The sequence below is a fragment of the Oenanthe melanoleuca genome, chromosome 11 (genome assembly GCF_029582105.1).
Source record: "Oenanthe melanoleuca isolate GR-GAL-2019-014 chromosome 11, OMel1.0, whole genome shotgun sequence".
NCBI lineage: Eukaryota > Metazoa > Chordata > Aves > Passeriformes > Muscicapidae > Oenanthe > Oenanthe melanoleuca.
This window is the reverse complement of record NC_079345.1, coordinates 10,702,637-10,722,504: the sequence shown is the minus strand read 5'-3', so window position 1 is coordinate 10,722,504 and position 19,868 is coordinate 10,702,637. Positions and strand designations below refer to the sequence as shown.

The 19,868-nt window shown below is 38.1% G+C and overlaps 1 protein-coding gene across 5 annotated transcripts in view; it reads left to right on the top strand.

Annotated features, from left to right (window-relative positions):
• The window catches only part of CHD9 (chromodomain helicase DNA binding protein 9), an 85,159-nt gene extending 67,557 nt beyond the window's left edge, over positions 1–17,602 (top strand). For 4 of the 5 annotated variants that reach the window (XM_056500510.1, XM_056500511.1, XM_056500512.1 and 1 more), the window contains 15 exons: positions 612–715; positions 814–931; positions 1,581–1,638; positions 1,992–2,034; positions 2,193–2,412; positions 2,531–2,733; positions 2,967–3,875; positions 6,021–6,184; positions 7,126–7,398; positions 8,160–8,328; positions 9,271–9,410; positions 9,890–10,111; positions 10,906–11,034; positions 13,016–13,120; positions 14,164–17,602. In XM_056500510.1, coding sequence (XP_056356485.1) covers positions 612–715; positions 814–931; positions 1,581–1,638; positions 1,992–2,034; positions 2,193–2,412; positions 2,531–2,733; positions 2,967–3,875; positions 6,021–6,184; positions 7,126–7,398; positions 8,160–8,328; positions 9,271–9,410; positions 9,890–10,111; positions 10,906–11,034; positions 13,016–13,120; positions 14,164–15,018 — 3,712 coding nt within the window. In that variant the 3' untranslated portion in view covers positions 15,019–17,602. The remainder of the gene's footprint in view (positions 1–611; positions 716–813; positions 932–1,580; positions 1,639–1,991; positions 2,035–2,192; positions 2,413–2,530; positions 2,734–2,966; positions 3,876–6,020; positions 6,185–7,125; positions 7,399–8,159; positions 8,329–9,270; positions 9,411–9,889; positions 10,112–10,905; positions 11,035–13,015; positions 13,121–14,163) is intronic. The other variant, XM_056500513.1, reaches the window with a different exon arrangement.
• The last annotated feature ends 2,266 nt before the right edge of the window (positions 17,603–19,868 follow it).

The window sequence follows — 19,868 nt, the reverse complement described above, 5'->3', positions numbered from 1 at the left end:
CATGAGGAAGTCCTGATTCCTCTGTATGAGTCTAGCTATAAAAAGTAAAATAATATGAGTCAAATAGACTGAAAAAATTAGTGAAAGATAGAATTATGTACTTGGCATTATAATTGGCAAGTTTTCCCATGCTTTTCATTATGTGCTGTGTATTCCATTAATGCCTTTATTGTCTTTTTACTTATTTTTTTTAATGCAAGTATTGCTGTTTATGGAAATTCTTGAACTCACTGCTACAGGAGCTTGTGGCAGATAAAGTTGTAATTTGATTCAGAAACACTAGTGAAGAAAGTCCCTTCCATGTTCTTTAACACAGATAATCCTTGGTTTGCATAGTTGTGCAAGCACAGGCTGCTGGGAGTTGAAGTTCACTGAGAGAGGGAGAATGTTGTATACTGGTTTTGCTTTTGTGTTCTTTCCCTGCTACTGGCCTCAAATACAAAGTACCAAGCTGTCTGGGTGTTTCATATTGTTGGTTTCATTGTATTTGTGTGCTTGAAGAGAAAAGTTTAAAGTCTCACATAAAGTAGAAATGTACTAAGAAAATACAAAAATTTATTTCTTCCTCTGAATTCTGTTGATGTTGGTATGCTCTTGGTGATTCTCTTCAGTGAAATTGATGTTTGGGTTCCTGAGCCAGACCACTCTGAAGTTCCAGCTGAGTGGTGGGATGCAGATGCAGATAAATCTCTTCTAATTGGAGTTTTTAAACATGGTGAGTAACACCCCAATATAAAAACACCCTATTCAGTGTTTGAGGTTTTTTGTTGTTTTCTCTGCAAGTTGAATTTTTGCCACGTTTTTCCTTTATAGGTTATGAAAAATACAACACTATCAGAGCAGACCCAGCTCTTTGCTTCTTGGAAAGGGTTGGAAAACCAGATGAGAAAGCAGTTGCTGCTGAACAGAGAGCAAATGATTATATGGATGGGTATGGAAGGGAATGTTTTGGGGCTTTAAAGCAAAAAAATTTGAACTTACATGCTGCACGTTACTCTCTTCCTAACTAGTTTTACGTGAGTTTGGTGTCACTGTTGTAAGGAATACTACTTTGGTTTTACTCCTTTAGGGTGGAGAAGAGGAATGATATAACAGCTACTTAAGTTTGGGATTTCACAGTTAGTGAAAAATGCAGTAACTTGTTGTTAACAAGGATTCTACCTTGAGTTGGTATACTAAAAGTACTTCAACACTGAAGTGCATTCAGAGATGGCATGCTTCAGACCTGTTTAACTTGATTTCAGGTCAGCTTTTGATGTCTTAGTCTTGTGTAGCTGACCAGTGACCCCAATAGATTAATGTGAGAACTGCTGATAACTGCTGAAAAGAGAGAATTGCTTTTATTCATTGCCTCATCACTGAGGTTTTTAGTTGTGGTCACAAAGAATACCTTCGAAGGATACCGTGAATTTTAATTTCAAAAATTTAATTTTAATTTCAGTGAATTTAATTTCAAAAAGAAAATATAAATCTTGATAAATTTAATTCAGTTTTGCTTAATTGAAAAGAATGTAAGAACTTTTCAGTTAGTAGTGTAAAATATTACTAAAATGGCTTCTTTTGTGTTGAAATTTTAACAGGGATGTAGAAGATCCAGAATATAAACCAGCACCAGCACTGTTCAAAGATGACATAGAGGTACAGTAGGCACCAATTAATAGCTCCTTTTAACACTCATTCATTTAGACAATTTAACACATGTTCACTTGTAATGTAATACTCCACCTTTTTGTTGAGCAGATTATTCGGGGGTTTTTTCTGTATTTCACTAAATTGATAAAGCCTATTCAATGTGTTTCTGAAGTTGTCTGGGTGGGTGGCAATGGTAGGGAATTGTTGCATAGTTCTGTTGTGTGTGCCCTGTAAATCCAAACCTATTTGTTATTTTTGTTCTTTGCCATATTCAGAAATTGTTCTAAGATGTACATTTAACTTAAATCTCTGGAGAGGGCTGTCGTTTAAATTGTGCTTCACTTTTGGTTTTTTTACAGGATGATGTTTCATCCCCAGGTGATCTCGTAATAGCAGATGGAGGTAAATCCCTAAAACTCCAAATCTAAGCCAGTTGCTTTTATGTTTTGAATTGTTTAATTCTGTGATTATTAGCTAAAACATAGATTACCTACTGTAGAACCATAGGCACCAGCAATGATCAAATTCTTTATTTTTCCCATGGCTTGGTTTTCATATAGACGGACAAATGATGGAAGGGGACAAAATCTATTGGCCCACTCAGTCTGCCTTAACAACGCGTCTGCGCCGCCTGATAACAGCGTATCAACGTACCAGTAAAAACAGGCAGGCCCAGCAGCTCCAGCCAGCATTCCCAGTACAAACCAGTATGATGCAGCTTCCGTATGAAGAAGCTGCACTAAATCCAAAGATGGCTGCTAAGATTGAAAGACAGCAGAGGTATGTGCAGCATGCAAATGTACTTTTTCAGTCTGCCCTTATGTAAAAAATGGTAAAGACATAATGTATGAAACTGAAGAAATTGACAGAATTTCATATCTTCTTCTTGCTGGTTAAGATGGACAAGAAGAGAAGAAGCTGACTTTTACAGAGTCGTGTCCACATTTGGAGTAGTGTTTGACCCTGAAAGGGGACGGTTTGACTGGACCAAGTTTCGAGCGATGGCTCGGCTGCACAAGAAAACTGATGAGAGCCTGGAGAAGTACCTGTATGCATTTATGTCAATGTGCAGGAGGGTCTGTCGTCTCCCCTCAAAAGAAGGTGTGTGTGTGTATGTGTGTTTTTACTTTTTAAATTTGTGTTGTCAGTGCTTACCTTGAAAAGGTTTTTCTTTCACGTGTTGGAAGATAAAAAGGAGGGAGGAAGAATTAAGGAAGCATGTTGAGAGTAAAATTGAAAGCTTATAATGGGGAGACATAAATTCACTGATTAGTCTACTTAAAGTACTGATATGTTTGTTTTGGCAGAATCTCACTTGTTCTGTTTCAATACAGAGCTTGTGGACCCAAACATTTTTATCCAGCCCATCACAGAGGAGCGCGCTTCCCGGACTTTGTACCGCATTGAGCTGCTGCGGAAAGTGCGAGAACAGGCTCTCAGACACCCCCAGCTGTTTGAGCGACTAAAGCTGTGCCAGCCAAACCCAGACCTGCCTGTCTGGTGGGAATGTGGGACTCATGACAGGGATTTACTTATTGGAGCTGCTAAGCATGGAGTTAGCAGGACAGATTATCATATTCTTCGTGATCCTGAACTGTCATTTATGCCTGCCCAGAGGAACTATAATCAAAACAAAGTGACTCTCTCAAGGACTTCTACTCCACTCTTGCACCAGTACCAGATGGCATTATCTGCTTCTCCTCTTACACCTCAGTCAAGATTGTCAGATGCTAAAGTGAATGCTTTTGAGGACACAAAAGCTAAAAACGAAAATCTGAAAGAGGACCCTCAGTCTTCTGAAGATGAATCTATGTCTACAGAGGAGACACAGACAATACTGAAATCTGAACCTTTGAGTCCCAAGAATGGCACCCCAATACAAATTACAGACCACAGACCTAGCGTGAAGGCTGAGACAGACAGGCGCATGGTGGCAGCAAGGACAGAGCCTCTAACTCCAAACCCAGCTTCAAAAAAACAGAGAGTCAGCAAAAGGGGGTCTGACTCTAGCTCTGACTCAGACTCTGACTCAGATAGATCATCCTGTTCTTCCAGGTCATCATCTTCATCCTCTTCGTCTTCCTCATCTTGTTCCCACTCTCGATCTGGCTCTAGCTCTTCATCATCTTCATCTTGTTCTTCAGCATCTTCATCCTCTTCCTCATCGTCCTCATCATCATCGTCGTCGTCATCATCATCGTCTGAAGAGAGTGATAGTGATGAAGAGGAGGCACAGAAACGTGGTATGTGTGTAGTCTTACTTCTGCAGTATTAATCTTTACTGAATTAGTTTATTCTTAATGGAACAATGTCTAAAAAAGACTTAAATCCCACAGAAGTGAACTTTATTAAACATAAAGTAAATGTAAATAAACATACTCGCTTGATTCTTCCAAGTGAGTTGGAAGAATTTCAGGAATACTGCTTTTTGTTTGCTTCTTATCAGTGCCTTGGGTGAGGTACTTAGGACATGTTGGCTGGCTCCCTAAGCAAGGTTGCTGTGCATGAGGTTCATGTGTAGGAGAATGGAATTGGACAGTGTTTTCTGGAAATACACTCTGTGTGTGTGTATTCCCTACTATGGGTTCTTTTTCTTTCTAAGAAGATCCTTTAGGTTTCCCTGTTTGTTTTTTCCACTCTTGCTCACCTGTCTATGTAGCTTCCTCATTGTTCTTTCATGAAACCTGCAAGCTTTCCTTCTGTCCAAACTCAAGTCATGTCACCTGCTTTCTGTTGTGAACTGGAGGTGCCCAAACAGTGTATTTGCACTGAAAATTTTCAAACACTTAAACTTTTCAAAAAATTCACTTAAAAAAAGCTGTTTAGGCAAGACTGAAGATACTGAAGCACATAAGACCACACAATTCAGACACAGTGAAAGCTTCAAACTAGAAGCAAAAACCTCTGATAAAGTGATTTAGAGTTTTTAATAACCCAGCCATTCATTATTTAATACACTCTGTACTTTGCTGCTGTGAAGTGGCCTCTTCTTCCCCCACTGAAACTCAGAATGTAGAAAGATTTCTCTGTATGATACAAATGGTAATAGAGAAGGGAATAAAACGAAGGTAGGCAGTGGGATTAAAATTGTTTTTTTCCAATACTTAAGGGAAAAAGGTTGTTTTAATTGTCTTAATCAGGTGGATCTTCTTGTCCATGGAAATAACAAATGAAAACCATGGGGTCACTTTACTGGAGAAATGATTACTAGGCAAGTAAAATGCCACTTAGAGAAAATTACTGATGTGCTTCTGCCAGTAGCAGGGAAAGCACATTTTTAAAGGAAACAGTTGTATGCAAACAGTAAAACAACGGCAGCAAAGAAATGCTTATATAACATAAATATTCAGCTGGAGATTGTGGATTCCATAAGTGTGCTACAAGTCCATCTCTTAGCCTTGTTTTGTGCCAGCTCAGTCTGTTCAGGCAAATAACCCTGCCTACCTCAGACTGCAGAATGCCATGAATCAGTTGGCTGTTTTGTTTTGTTGTTTTAGGGGGGTTTTTTGGTGATTTTGCTGTTGGTGTTGAAGAGATTGGTAAATGCTGGAAAGTTTACTTCATCTGTATTTTAATTTTAAGCCCAGGTTTAATTTCAAGGTTGTACAAGGGCAAATGACCCTTTGGAGTACTTTACACATTTGAAGCATCTCAGAAGGGAGTGCTGGTTTCTATCAGATGGCTCAATCAGAGCTATTGTTAAGGACAAATTTAATTTCTGAAAAGCTGCCCCCTCTTACTCCTTGTGCTGATGTAGTAGTTACATTTTCAGGCAACACTATTTTTAAGACTGTTTCCCCATTTCATAATGGAGCTTCTGTTATTGTCTGGATGGAGGCAAAAGTGAAATACTAATGATGAAATGTAAGAAAGCCAGAGGACACACTGGAGAGATAATAGGAAAAAATCCTCAGTGATTAAAAATTGAACAATTGAATTATGCAGGCACACATGTTCAAGGCATGGAATATCCAGTATTCCATGCAATAAATTAAATGGGCTGCTTTTTAAAGTACTATCCCAATGGATTTGCTATGTGCTGGTGATAGACACCTTTGATTTCAATTTCATTCTATACTTTAGTGAATGTTGTCTTACAGAGGAAATATGTTAAGTGGAGACTGTCTGTTAGATTACTTTGAAGCATGTCTGTTTCCAAATAGCTAAATGTTCAACTTCTCTTAAGCTTCGAAATGCGAACAGGAATATGTGTAGAATTTACATCCTTAGAAAAGAATCAGCTTGAAAAACCTAAGAGATTAATTCTTCAGTTTAACTTTGTGTTTGGACTTTCTCTGAACATTGTTGCGTGTGTTTTGTTCACCTGAACTTCTTACAGTTAGTGTTTAATTCCCTTACAACATAATGATTTTGATGGTTTTATTTAGCAGAAGGAACTCCACATATAAAAGCCTATGATGAAGAGAGTGTGGCCTCTCTGAGCACCACACAAGATGAGACACAAGACAGTTTCCAGATGAACAATGGGACACCAAATTCTGGTTATCTCCTACAAGGTGGATACATGTTGGCTGCATCCTACTGGCCAAAGGCAAGTGCATAATGCAGCTTTGAAAATCAAAGTAGTAGTTGAAGATGGGCTCTAACATTAATACTCTGTTAAATATGTTGGAACCAAGAGGCAGGGGAAATAGCTGTAGGATTTGAGCTTCAGGATGTTTTAGATGTTATATTGACTCCTGAAACATGCATTTAAATCTAGATACTATTTTTCATAATTTTTGAAAGGGAGCATAACTTCAATGTCACAGGTCCTTGGCACATTGTAAAAAATGACATTCAAAGTGTAAAATATAGGGGAGAATCTTGAACTCAGAAATAAGTGTTTGCTTACAGAACTTGTAATTTTAACAGTCACAAGTTTTATTTGACAAGTAACTGTGAAACGATGAGGAAATCCAGTTGTTTCTGTGGTCCTCAGCTACTTAGCTGAGTTTATTGGGACTTAAGAATTGTGTGTTATGGAGGTGTGTGAAGTGTTATCTGTGTTTAGTGTCCAAAGGATTGGAATGAGGAATTACATGGTTTTGGAAGCTAAAAGGCGGTATGAATAATTATCTGTAGATTTAGTTTTATAAATGCTTTTTGCTGTATGTTATGGTGCTGCTCACAGGTTCAGATCCTGGTAGCAGTGAGTTGAAGCCATACATACAAATACTGCTTTGGTAGTTACCATCTCTTTCCTTTAGAAATCAGGGAGATTGTGTATTTCAGTTGTTTGCCAGACCCTGTACAGATGAATGAAATTGCATATTTGTTTAGAGGTACATAGTGAAATTAAGTATGGAAGTGCTTTCACAGATTTACAGCAAATCAGTACAAATCCAGGAACTTCAAAATCTCCAAGTCCAAGTGATAAAAATGTTGCAATTTCTGTTCCCTGTAGAATGAAGAGCTAATTCATGTATGTTACAAATGTAACAGAGTTGGTAAGCATTGGTCTTACAAAATTATTTTCTCCTTATTTTTTAGGATCGAGTTATGATTAACCGGTTGGACAGCATTTGTCAGACAGTGTTGAAGGGTAAATGGCCTTCAGCCCGAAGGAGCTATGACAGCACCACAGTGGCATCGTTCTACACCACCAAACTCCTGGACAGCTCAGGGGCAGCTGCAGAGTACAGTGAGCCCAGTGCACCCACACCCCCCCTTGCAGCTGTAAAAGAAGAATATGACCAGTCTCCCCAGCTGTCAAAGGTGAAGAAGCATGTACGAGAAAAGGAGTTTACAGTGAAAATCAATGACGTATGTTTATTTTTATTGCCCTAGGACCTGGTTGCGATTGCGGTGTGCGGCATGCTTTACCTGCAAGTGGCTGCCTGCTCTCACTCTCACTTCTTCACACACTTGTTTGTGGGTATTTGGGTCTGCTGCTTCTGGGCACTCAGTGTTTGGGGTTTGGGTTTGGTTTTCTGGGGAGGGGGTTTTTCTGTGTTCTTTTTTTCTTTTTTTTTTTTTTTTTTCTTTTTTTTTCTTTTTTTTTTCTTTTTTAATTTGCATAAGCCACTGGATGGAATCATTATTTTTCCCTCTGAATTGAATTTTTGCCATGCTGATGCTTCCTCAGACAGCTTGTTTTATGCTGTTTCTAACAAATCTGGTTTGTATAAAAAGGTATTTCTGCTGTTCAGTTTTTTTTAAACATTTCAACAAGCACTTTATTATTTCATGGTCTTTTAGAGGATTACAGGAAAAATTTCCTGGTTTAAATGCAGGCTAGAAGCTTCAAACATTTTATTTAGCTGTAGTTTGAGACTTGTTTGTAGCACAAAAAATACGTGACCGTTTGCTCTTTTAGTAGGATTCAGGAGGTAAACACCTTATCAGTGTCTGGATTTCTGTTCAAATTCTGGTTGTACATGTAAGAGCAAGATTGCATAAGGTCTAACACAGTGTTTTCATTCTTTCTCAAGTCTGCTGGAGTAACTGTATGTGAAAATCCTGATTATAAAGTAGTTCTTTCTGCTTCAGCAGAAGCTCTTCTAACCCTGGCATTTATTTAACAGGAAGGTGGTTTGAAATTGACTTTTCAGAAGCAGGGACTGTCTCAGAAAAGGCCATTTGAAAGTGAGGAGGGTGCATTGGGTCAGCAGCAATATCTGGCTCGGCTACGTGAACTCCAGAATGCTTCAGAAACCAGCCTTGTCAACTTCCAAAAATCACTTCCCAAATCAGGTACATGAAATACCAGAGAGCAGAATGGTAATCTAGTATTAAATCTTCTGGGTTCCTCTGTTATGTCCATGAATTGACATGGAGAGAGGTGCATGCAGTGCTGTTCTAAACTGCAGTCTGGAGAAATTTTCTCCAGTGCAGAGACATTCTCCAGTTTGGAGCATCTGATACTTTCTCACAGTGTCAATTACTGTAATGTTCATGTATTAGAATGATGTCATTGTACACTGTAAACTCCCTCTGAGAAAGATTTTAATAATTATAAAGTGCATCACTGTACACTGACAGTAATCAGTTTAACTCAGAACTTAATGTGGCTACTTTGTAAGTAAAGATGAAGAGTTCCAGATTTATGTCTCTGCCAGTTTAGACTCCGTAATCTTTCTTGTGCCTCATGTAAAGAGGCAGTGGAGGACAATAATCTAGAAACAATTTTTGATTTATAGCCAAAAACCTACAGCCTGTTTCATAACAAAAGTAACAGCAGGTTTACTCTGGCAAATAAAAGTGAGCCTGAAGTAAGGAGTTAACATTTGGATTAAAATATTAGAAATTATTAGAAATAGGTACTTAATTTAGGCCGGCTTCTGCTTAAATTTTGCAACAAAACATTAGGTCTTGCTAAACATTTATTTAGGGATGTCTGCCTCTTTGTGTATGTGTTATCAACACTTTTCAACAGCTATCATCCCTGTACAAATTAATTTGGAAGGGGTGGAGGGGCAGTAATGAATTGTAGTAAAGTGGCTTTCAGAGCCTGATACTCAGGATGTTTTAAACAGTGATAAAGCAAAGGGCCATTTATCTTAGCTTATCTTAGTTACATGTAGAAATTGCATGCACTTACACTAATTAAAATAATTTTATTTCCTTTTTTTTATTCAGATATATTTCTCTTTCTAAACAAGTATCTGACACAAGTTTTATTGCATCATTTATTAGGTACTTCCAGTCATTTAACAGCCAGTGCCAATGGAGTCATAGTTGACAGTCAGCCTGCAGTCAAAAAGAGACGAGGAAGAAGGAAGAATGTGGAGGGGGTTGATGTCCTCTTTATGAATAGAAATAAACAGCCTAACCATGTAAGTAAACTTGATTCTTCTATCCAAAATATAAGATCAAAATTATTATTATAAGCAGCTTAATTGAGCATAACTAGCTGTCTCTGTTCCACAAAAACCTGTAGTGAAAACTTTAGTGTTCGGGATATTTTTTTGCTGATAGTTTATGATTACACAGATGACAACTGGTGAAGTGTCATTGAATATTAGATACATACAATATCAAGAACTGTTTTTAAAATACGACTTTAATTCTGGTGAACTTTAACAATGTATTATTAAAAATGTGTGGCTTGACATAGCAATGCTTGGACGTGCCTTCCTGTAACATCTGTTATGGGACCTAATTGGGCAATGACTTGAAGGGATTTCTGTGGCATGAGCAGTGCCCAAGTCCTTGAGTGTGATCTGCAAAACTGTGGCTTTCATTGACTCATACATGAAATAATTGTGATGGTTTGTTTTCAGTGCGGTAAATCAGATGTTTTTAATTTCTCCAGGTTAATCCAGGTATTAACTCCTGCCAGGTTGTTGCAGGAATAAACCCAGCACTCACTTACACACAGTCCCAAGGCATGCTTGATGCAGAGAGTCCAGTTCCTGTTATTAACCTAAAAGATGGAACAAGGCTTGCCGGTGATGATGCCCCTAAAAGAAAAGATTTAGAAAGGTGGCTTAAAGAACATCCTGGATATGTTGAAGATTCAGGAGCTTGTATTCCTGTAAGTATTTCTTTGACCTCTTCCTAGCTAAGTAGTAAAATATTTCACATATGATGTATTTGGGTTTGTATTCTGTGTTACAGAGAATTATTTCCTTGTTCTTCTGTTCCACATAGGAAAAGGAAAATGTGCATATCTTTTTGCAGCATGAGGTCTGCAGGCCTTCCTTTTGTGTCTCAAATGTAATTGCCAAGAAAAGCAATACTAAATCAAGACATTTGATCTTCGTATTATTTCACTTAGGATTTAAAAAATTATCTAGGATTAGAAAACTCATTACCATGACACTGATGATGGGAGCTGAAAATGTGTAACAGTATATTTAGCGATGTGCAAGAGGATTAAAGAACTTACTGTGGGATGTACCTCATACCTATACAGTGCTGTGGTAGTGGTGTTTGTGAGGGAATCATCTTCCCATACTATTAGTTCCGAATTTGAGATTTGTTGATGTTTAGCAGAATGTAAGAAAATCATGTGTGTGATATCTGGAATAACAACCTTACTTCTCCATGAAGATAATACAAAACTGCAGCAATCTTCCAGACAGTTAAAACACTGTTAAAAACTGAAAAATTAGTAAAGCAATGGGCAGAGGCATCAGAGAGATGATGTAGTTTACTGGGCTACTTATTAAATTATCATGATTAGTAAATAGTTATTGTTGCCAAAATATTTCTAAAGTTGAAGCTGGCTTCAAATTAATGCCGCATTCAAGAGAATGCACAGAGATTTTACTGTTTTAAAGCAGTTATATCAGAAAGATAATTGGCTTTTTAATTCCTTTATGACAGAGGATGCAGCTGCACGATGGGAGGCCTAAACAAAAAAGACACCGCTGTCGAAACCCCAATAAACTGGATGTTAACAGTTTAACTGGTGAAGAACGTGTTCAGCTCATTAATAGAAGAAATGCAAGAAAGGTATTCATGATACTGTTCCCATTCTGATACTCCCCAGATAAAAAGTTACTCCAGATGAAGAACTTGATATACTACGCTTGCTAAAATTTTTCCAGTATACACATGAAAGGTTTTGTTTTAAAGTTTTGGCACAGAACAAAAAAGTCAGTTAGAATCTTCTAGAAAATTCTTTGCAACTATGAAAATACGAAAAATATATACAGAAACTTAGCATATGGTTTATGAATTGAACACTTGGTATGGTGCACTCTTTGGGTCATTGAGTCAGACAGAGGCAGGGCCAACAAAATACATGCTGAAAATATTGGATCAAAGTGGCAACTTCATCAGAAGTCTGAGATTTTTTTGTAATCTTCAAAATTACTATTTTTGGTACAATTAAACCTGTATTAGTAGCGTATCTGGCATAGAAACTTGTCCTTTTGGAATTGAAGGAATCCTGTGTAGTGGATTATTTTGCTTTTTTTCCAGTAATGTTTGGTGTTTATTCTTTATGGATGCCCCAGTAGGTATTGGCTGTCAGTCACTTTTCTAGGTGAAATGGTAGGGTAACAGGAGAACAAAAGGAGAAGGGGATTTCTTGTGGTAAAAGGCAGCAGTGGAAGATGTGAGAGCAAGCATTGAATTGCATTTTTCTACAGGTGGTCAAAGTTTGGGAACAGCACAATACATTTGAATAGGTTCTGGGGGAGACTAAAGGCAATGCTCAAGAAAAGCATGCAGAACATTACTGGTGTCTGTTGAACAGATCTGGCCACATGTGTGTGATGGTCTTTGAATGTCAGTGTAGCATCAGAGCAGCAGTCCAGGGGGAATCTTTGAGCTGTTGTGTCCATGTATGGAGCATTTTTCCTTTCCCTTGTGGCACTGCCAGCTTCTTTTTCTTAGAGGAGCTACAAGGGAAGCAGGATGGGTTTTTTTTTATATACTGCTGTATTAAGGTCACAAGCTTTGTCCATCTGTACAGGAGAGCGAGGCAGAATTTGAGTCTTTAATCTCTTCAGTGTATTGAGATAGCAGCTCTAAAAGGGGAGCCAGAAAGGTTGTAAGTCTCCTGGAACTGGGATCCGTGACTGCTCCTCAAAAGCTGTGCCCTGAGGGATCTTGTCAAAGTTGAGGATCAAGGAGTGAGGGATATGATCTCTGTTTGCTGTGAAAACTTGAGTTTTCATGATGACTTTTTTCCCCTCAAATTTCCACTTCATAGTTGGTACTTGTATACTTTATTAATCTCTGTTTTTCCTTGTATAAGTTATCGCCAATTTCTCTGTATCACCAAACTAATTTTTTCTTTTTTAGTTCTGTAATACTTTGAGTAGCAGGGAGTGAGGGACCAAAAGTGGCCTAGAAAATGCGAGTTTAAGTTGCAGTTTAAAGAAAAAACGAAGCAGAAACTGGATTTTTTTTTTTCTGGATTTGAATAATACCTCTCATTAGTTTAAAAGCTTACTTTCCTGCTTATATTCTTTTATTAGTAGTAAGTTAACTTGGCCTTTTTAGCGTATAAAAACTCAAGAACTTAACTTCATGATGGCAGAGCCTCTTAAAAGAAGTATTTTTAGAAGTTGACTGAAATGATAGATTAGAATTATTTATTGAATAAAGGAAAAGTAACAGGGTTATATTTACAACCTACTTGATAAGACTTACTGTTCTCTGTTCATGTGGATGCTCTTCCATTCATTGCATGTCTAAATAAACATTAAATATTAAACATTAGTTGGGAGGGAGTGTCAAATATTGAGGTCTTGAACTGAGCTCAGTAGATGAGTTTGAGTTTAGTAGATTTAGAACAAATCATGTACACATCTGTCACCAGGAGTCAGCCTAAAGCTGCATCATGCTCCCTGACGATGTGTCGTGAAGCTTTATTTGTACTGTGTTATTTAAAAGGTAAATGAAACATTGTCAGGTATTAATGTTGCCTTTTTTTTCTTATCAGTTGTCACATATTCACTGATTTCTATCTTCTGCTTCTCAGGTTGGGGGTGCATTTGCTCCCCCTCTGAAGGATTTGTGCAGGTTCTTGAAAGAAAATCCAGAGTATGGAGTGGCTCCTGAGTGGGGAGAAGTTGTAAAACAGTCTGTGAGTATTCGCAGAATGAGATAACCATAACATCAAATGTATCTGAAAGGAAACAAGGCAAACAGAAAAAAAATGCATGCCAAGAGATGTGATTTTCATTTATGTTATTACTTTAACAGCATACAGCAGTCAGTATCAGCTTTCTGCCAGCTTAGTTCAGTAAATGGTTTGCTGGCACAGCTGGAGTAGGAGAAAGGGGTGGAACAGTGACTGGCAACCCCAAATTAGAGATTTTGATGAAGGTGCTGTAATACTGTGACTTTTCATGTCTTAAATATAACCCAGTGGCTTTTAGGAAAGATATTAGCCAAGAAGTCCTTTAAGAATGAGAATACTTTAACGTTCCAGTTGGGAAGAAAAAATACTTAAAGTCTTATTTTACTTTTAGTGTGCACCTTTGAGAAATTAGGATAGTGAGGGTTTTATTAGTTTGTCTTGCCTTGAAGATAAGGACATATTTTGTACTTCAAAAAGTTGTGCTGTATAGTGTATACCTCTGAATAGAGGTATAAATAATAGCAGAATTACTTTGAGAAAGTACTTAATCTACAGAACTTGAGATAGAAATACTGTGAATTTAATTTAAATTCAAGTTGAGTCTTTATTGTTTATTCTTTAGTTTATGGATGAGATGAAATACGAGGATGTTAAAAAGACACTAGCAAAAATAAAAAGGGGCTCAGAGTTGGTCTGTGTGCAATCACACGTATTTAACTTTAAATTGAAAACTAATTAAACTGTCAAGTGATTGCTGTGTGATACTATTTCAAAGCAATGCTGGTTTAGATCTTAGATTGAGCTTGCTCCTATAATGAGCTATATTTGGTCTGATGTGCCAGGACACTATGAAGGGGGAGCTAGCAGAGGGTGTCAGAAGATCCCTCACAGTGGAGATGGCCCTCAGAGGTTGGGATGTGGTAGCACAAATCGCAGGGAGCTGTCTGGAGATGAGGCCTTTGTTGTGTACCCTTGAGTCCTCGATCGCTTCTCCTTTGCCCTGTCCGAGCTGCCCCCCCCGCTAAAGCGGCGCTGTGTCTCCGCAGGGCTTCCTCCCCGAGGGCATGTTCGAGCGCATCCTGACGGGCCCGGTGGTGCGCGAGGAGGTGAGCCGGCGCGGCCGGCGCCCCAAGAGCGAGGCCGCCAAGGCCACGGCGGCGGCCGCCTCGGCCGGCACGGCCATCAGCCCCCTGCTGGCCAACGGGCTGCTGCCGGCCGTGGAGCTGCCCGGCCTGCAGGCGCTGCAGCACAACCTGCACAACCTGCAGTCGCTGCAGGTGACGGCCGGCCTGATGGGAATGCCGGCCGGCCTGGCCGCCGCGGGAGAGGCCAAGAACGTGGCTGCCATGTTCCCCATGCTGCTGTCGGGGATGGCTGGCTTACCCAACCTGCTGGGCATGGGAGGACTCCTGACAAAGGCGGCAGAATCCGTGTCGGAGGAGAAAAAGGGAAACGATTCCAAGGAGACGGATACAAAGAAAGAAAGGACAGAAGACCAAAATACGGATACTGGTGGTGAAAACTCTGTTTCAAGTTCTCCTTCAACATCCTCTGCCGCTGCAGCTGCCAATCCTCTCTCTCTTAACCCTTTACTTTTGTCCAACATACTTTACCCAGGGATGCTTCTCACTCCAGGCCTTAATCTTCATATCCCAGCTTTGTCTCAGTCTAATATTTTCGATGTACAGAACAGTGAAAGCAATGACACAGGCTCAGCCAAGCCCACAGAAGAAAAGGAGGAAAATTCTAGGGTTAGAGATCAGGAAGACAAAGGGGGAACAGAGCCAAGCTCTCACAATGAAAACAGCACAGATGAGGGTTCAGAGAAAGCAGATGCTTCATCTGGATCTGACAGTACATCGTCTTCATCTGAGGATTCGGATTCGAGCGATGAAGACTGACCCCAGACTCTGCACTTAAATTATAAACTGATTTTGAATTTATTCTTTAACTATTCATTGTAAATAACCCAGTGTTGAGTGCATCAATGATTTACTGACCGAACATTTCAGTATTTGTTTAGAAGTGCAAACTGCTTTCAGAGACGTTTTGCATGTAATATTTCTTGAAGTTCATAAGTTTCTGAACTTGTATGTACTATCAAATACACAATGGTGTAAAATTACAACAAAAGGCATTATAATTTTGTTGGGGGGTTAATTTTATGAAAATAATGCTCAATAAGAGCTGTATATTTAATATATTTGCAGTGAACACAGAATACTTTATGCATATTATTGATTTAATTTGAATATAGTTTTACAGCCTCCTTGACACTTATAATTTACAGATCAAAACTCAGCAATAATTTGGGCAGCTAATGAATGTCATGAAAGCTGTAGAATCTACATCACCATCCATTGCTTTAATTACATGAAAATGCTCTAGTGTTGTGATGCACTGCTGTTTCCAATTCAGGTACAAGTGTGTTTAAAAGAAGATAAATTTTTCCCAATCAGCCAATTAAACTGGCTACCTGTTACCTCAGCTGAGTTAGTTTAGGAAGTTTACATTGGTTTCTATTACTTGTTTTCAGGTTTTGTTTTGTTTTTTAAAGACATCCTGTATAGCATGTTAAAATCTGAGTTACGTGAGATAAGACTGTTGGAGTTTTCTTTTCCCCTTATTGCAGCTGTTCTCTTTGACAGCAGTAAGGGGAAATTAAAGCAAAAACTGTCTTACCTCATGCTACTTGACACCATGCAGGTCTATTTAGTTTACACCTTTCAAAGTTTTGGGCTCCCTCTGCAGAATTAAAAGTCCCAAAATGAGGAGTAGTTTCCCCAAGACTCAGAAGAGGCAAACTGTCATAAAGTGCCACTGAAAAGACCTTTCAACACTGCATAATTCATGTAAAAATTGTTTGTTTGCTTTGTTTGTGTAGATTTCTATTTGTGTTTTATGTCATACAACCTCCTGGAGTTCCCAGTTAATAATGGTAAATAAAGTACAGATAGTTTTGAACTCCTTTTGAGTTTAAACTTCTCTGCAGATTTAAATCTGACTAAATATTAAATATTATCCAAAATCATTATTGGGATATCACTTCATATATTATGCTGAGTTACCCACTAAAGAAAAAAGCACTTTGAATAGTAAGGAAGACAAATTATTCCTAGAAACCACAGTAACAGGGCATAAGGCATCTGTTTTAAGTCCAAATCCTTAGAACCCTTTACTATATAAAATCTAAGAAAGATTTGATGTGTGATATGATTCCTCCTTCTTCTTAAGCTGCTATTACTCTGACACGGTCGAGGCCCAGATTCACATTTACAGAACTTCTGAACTGACTGAGACTTCAGTTGACCTTGGTTACATCATTTGTGGTCCAAGAATAGGCAAGTGTTAAGAGAAAATAGATACAGGTACTAGTGAAAGTCATGGAAAAAGCTTTACAAAGGGATAAATTTAAAAATAAAAAACAAAAACTGTATATTTTGATATAGTTCTGTTGCTTGCTTGTACAGTAAAACAACTGTGTTGTTTTTTATCAAGAACTTTACCAATGAAATATAAGTTTCTATGTGCAAAATAACTAGCCCCATGATTAGAAGCAGTATTAGATGTAATTACACTATTATACAATTACCATTTGGATTGTGCTGGTTACGTATTTTCCCAGATAGTATTCTGATTTTGGCCCTTCATGCAGTGTCTTAGCAATAGTGAAAATCAAAAACTGCCAAGAGAAGGGGGTAGCCAATTCTTCATCATTAAAATAAAAAGTATTTCATATTTAATATTTTGCCCTTTGTAATATAGCACTTTTATTTAACTAGGATGCATCTATGAAATAGCCAAAGTTTTACAAGCAGTTATTAACTTCGTTTGCTGATGGAGTATGTCAACAATACCATCACTTCCCACCCTTCCCCCACAAAACAAGTCCTAAATCTTGTGGCTAAAACCTAATTTATATCAGATTTATGAAATAAAGTATTTTCCTATTATGGTCAAGTAAGTTTGGTTACTGTTCTAGTGATTCTTTCTATGTAATAAGGCAATTACAGTTTCAAGTAATGAAGGCTGGTGTAGACTTGAACATAATTATATTTGGGTTATTTTTCATCAGTTTGATCCAGAGGGGGAAAAAGTGTCCCACTATCAGCTAAACTATATGCAAATACGGTTGTATAAAGTTAAGGGTTATAAGGAAACCTCAGTAGAATTACACTAATACTGAAGTTAAAAGGATATCCAAGGTGATGATAAAGTGTGTGTTGGTAGTTACTAAAAAAACTTTAGCTGTTATTGCCTTGTATTTCTATCCCTTGTTTCAGGCTTCATGATCCAAGTCTTAGTCCAGGTTTTTTTTGGACATTTGCAATATTTGCCAGTTGTGTTCTGTGTAGTCTGAATTTGCTTTCTGTAGTTGAACAAGCGTCTTAAAAAGTCATTTGTAATTTATTGAATTACTTTCTATGATGTTCTATAGAGCAAATGGAAGTTTAATTATTTTTTATTAAACATATTCTTTGACTACCCGTGATGTTGGCCTCAGTATGTGAAAGTAATGCTGTGCAAGGATTAAACATGGATCTTCCAGCAGCAAAACTCAAGTTTCAGTTCTAACTTTTAAAACTGAAATTATTCTTAAGACCTTAAAAAACCCTGCAAACAAGCCAAGGACATATGTAACAAGACCATGGTTTACTCTTGTATAATTTTATTGGGAGTCAGTTCTGCCTCCAATTCTCTTGTCTTACTATCAAGACCAGCCTTTATTCCCACCCTACAGTACTTACGGTTAGAAAAGAATATACGATCTAGGTTCTGGTCCAAAAGTTACCTTAATTTTCAATAAGCATGTTGGCAGTGAAGTAAGTACCTTTTCAGTCTTTTTTTAAAAAAAACTTCGCATTACTTTCCATATCTTTATTAAAGCTTTTAATTGTGTACACAGCACTTAACTATTGCATGTATTTCACACAGGGCACAGACATTTCTCCTGAACCCAAGTTGTCTCCTGCTTGTCCAGTGCCACCGTGTTTTAACCTGGCATTGCATTTGAGTGATTCGATGGTATTGTTATTTATTTCAGTCTGAATTTTCTCTTCATATCCTGATCATCCTTTTTGACCTTCTGCAGATCTGTACACAGGTGATAAAAGTTCACATATACATGAGCTCTGTTCAAAATTTATCTGTTTTTTTTTCCTTGGAAGTCCTGCAAAATCCCTAATAGTATTTTTTTAAAATTAGTTTTAGAATACAGTCTTTTTGGTCTATTTAAAATATAAGGATTTTTTTTTTCAATAGAACTGTTCCCAAGGAACAGGTGATTTAGGCACTATGTTGGCAGTTACTTTCTGGCACTCCTTTGAAATTTTTCCAAACAATATGTGGGGTATGATGATTAGGTTAGACTCTTAAACAGGGTCTCCAGGGCAAAGTCCTGTCCTGTTTGTTTTATTTTGTCTCTCAGAAATCAAAATTTGATGAAGGTCTAATTCAAGCTGTAGTGAGATGAAATGTGCCTGGTGTTCAAGGTTAATATAAAGGGATCTGCACAGTGGTGTTACATTAACTTATTTGTGATGTGCAAGTTACTAACAGCTAGTTTTATAAGCAGTTTCTGATCTAGTTCTATTACACTTACCTTCCACATGAGCAGGCTGTTTCAGGGCAATGTAGGATTTACATTGCTATTGCTGACCAACATTTAAAATTCTACATCTCTGTATTGTTGGGACCTTGGGCTGGTGGTGTCGTCTGTAGAGCAGACTAAATGTACTGGTGTAGCCAGAGGAGTTTACAAAATAACTGTGCTGGCTTATCTAAATGTCCCTAATGTTGCACAAACAAGCAGTATAATTTCTTTGTTATATTTAGAGGAAAAGGAAATAAAGATAGCAGCTTTCCAAGTTCTTTTTATGATTTTTTTATTGAATGCTGCCTCCTTTCAGGTTCTCTCATGCAAGGGAGGAAGGAAAATGCAATGCCCAAGATCCTTCATGAAGTTAAACTGGAAAATGAGGAGTTGTTTGCTCTCCCTCCTATGTGCTTCCAGTGTGAACGAGACCTGGCAGTGCACAATTCTCATTACTGTTCCAGGTAAGGTCTCGTGAATAAAAGGGAGGCTGGTTTGGGGAGTCTTTGAGATCCTAATGTCAGATCAGATACAGTATCATCATCTGGAGAGATGAGGGCACTTCCCCTAGTGCTAACCAAAACTGGTAATAGTCCTCACAGTTTTCTGCTTTCAGACGATAAAAGCATTTGATTTGGGAACTACTATGCCAGCTTCTCTGCTTGACAGTGCTCTAAGCAGGGGACAAGAGTATGTTCATGGGGAAAATTTCTGAGACTACAGACAGTAAAAAATGTGTGTGACTGGGAGGTAGCCAAGCAGCTGTGAGGGACTTGGGCTGAGAGGGTGTTTGTGGCTGTTACTTGTCATACTGGTAGATCTAGCATGGAGTCCAGCAGTCAAAATTACTCAAATCATTAACATGCCATATGAGGAGAACTCTTTATTACACTTGCATCTTTTTCATGGGGGAGGAGCAGGAGGCAAAGAGGTGAAACAAACAAGTGAAGCTAAGTCCTCAGGGATAAAAAAGATTAAAGATTTTATTAAAATGTTTCCTGTGTGCATTTTCAGTATACCAGAAAAGCACTACATCATTTATATAGTCTGAGTGGCAGAGAGCTTCCCATCAATGCTCTGCATATCTCAGAGCAGGAACTTGGCCTCCCTGCAAAGTTCACAGCTTCTCGGTGTTATAAAAAAAATTTAAGACATTAA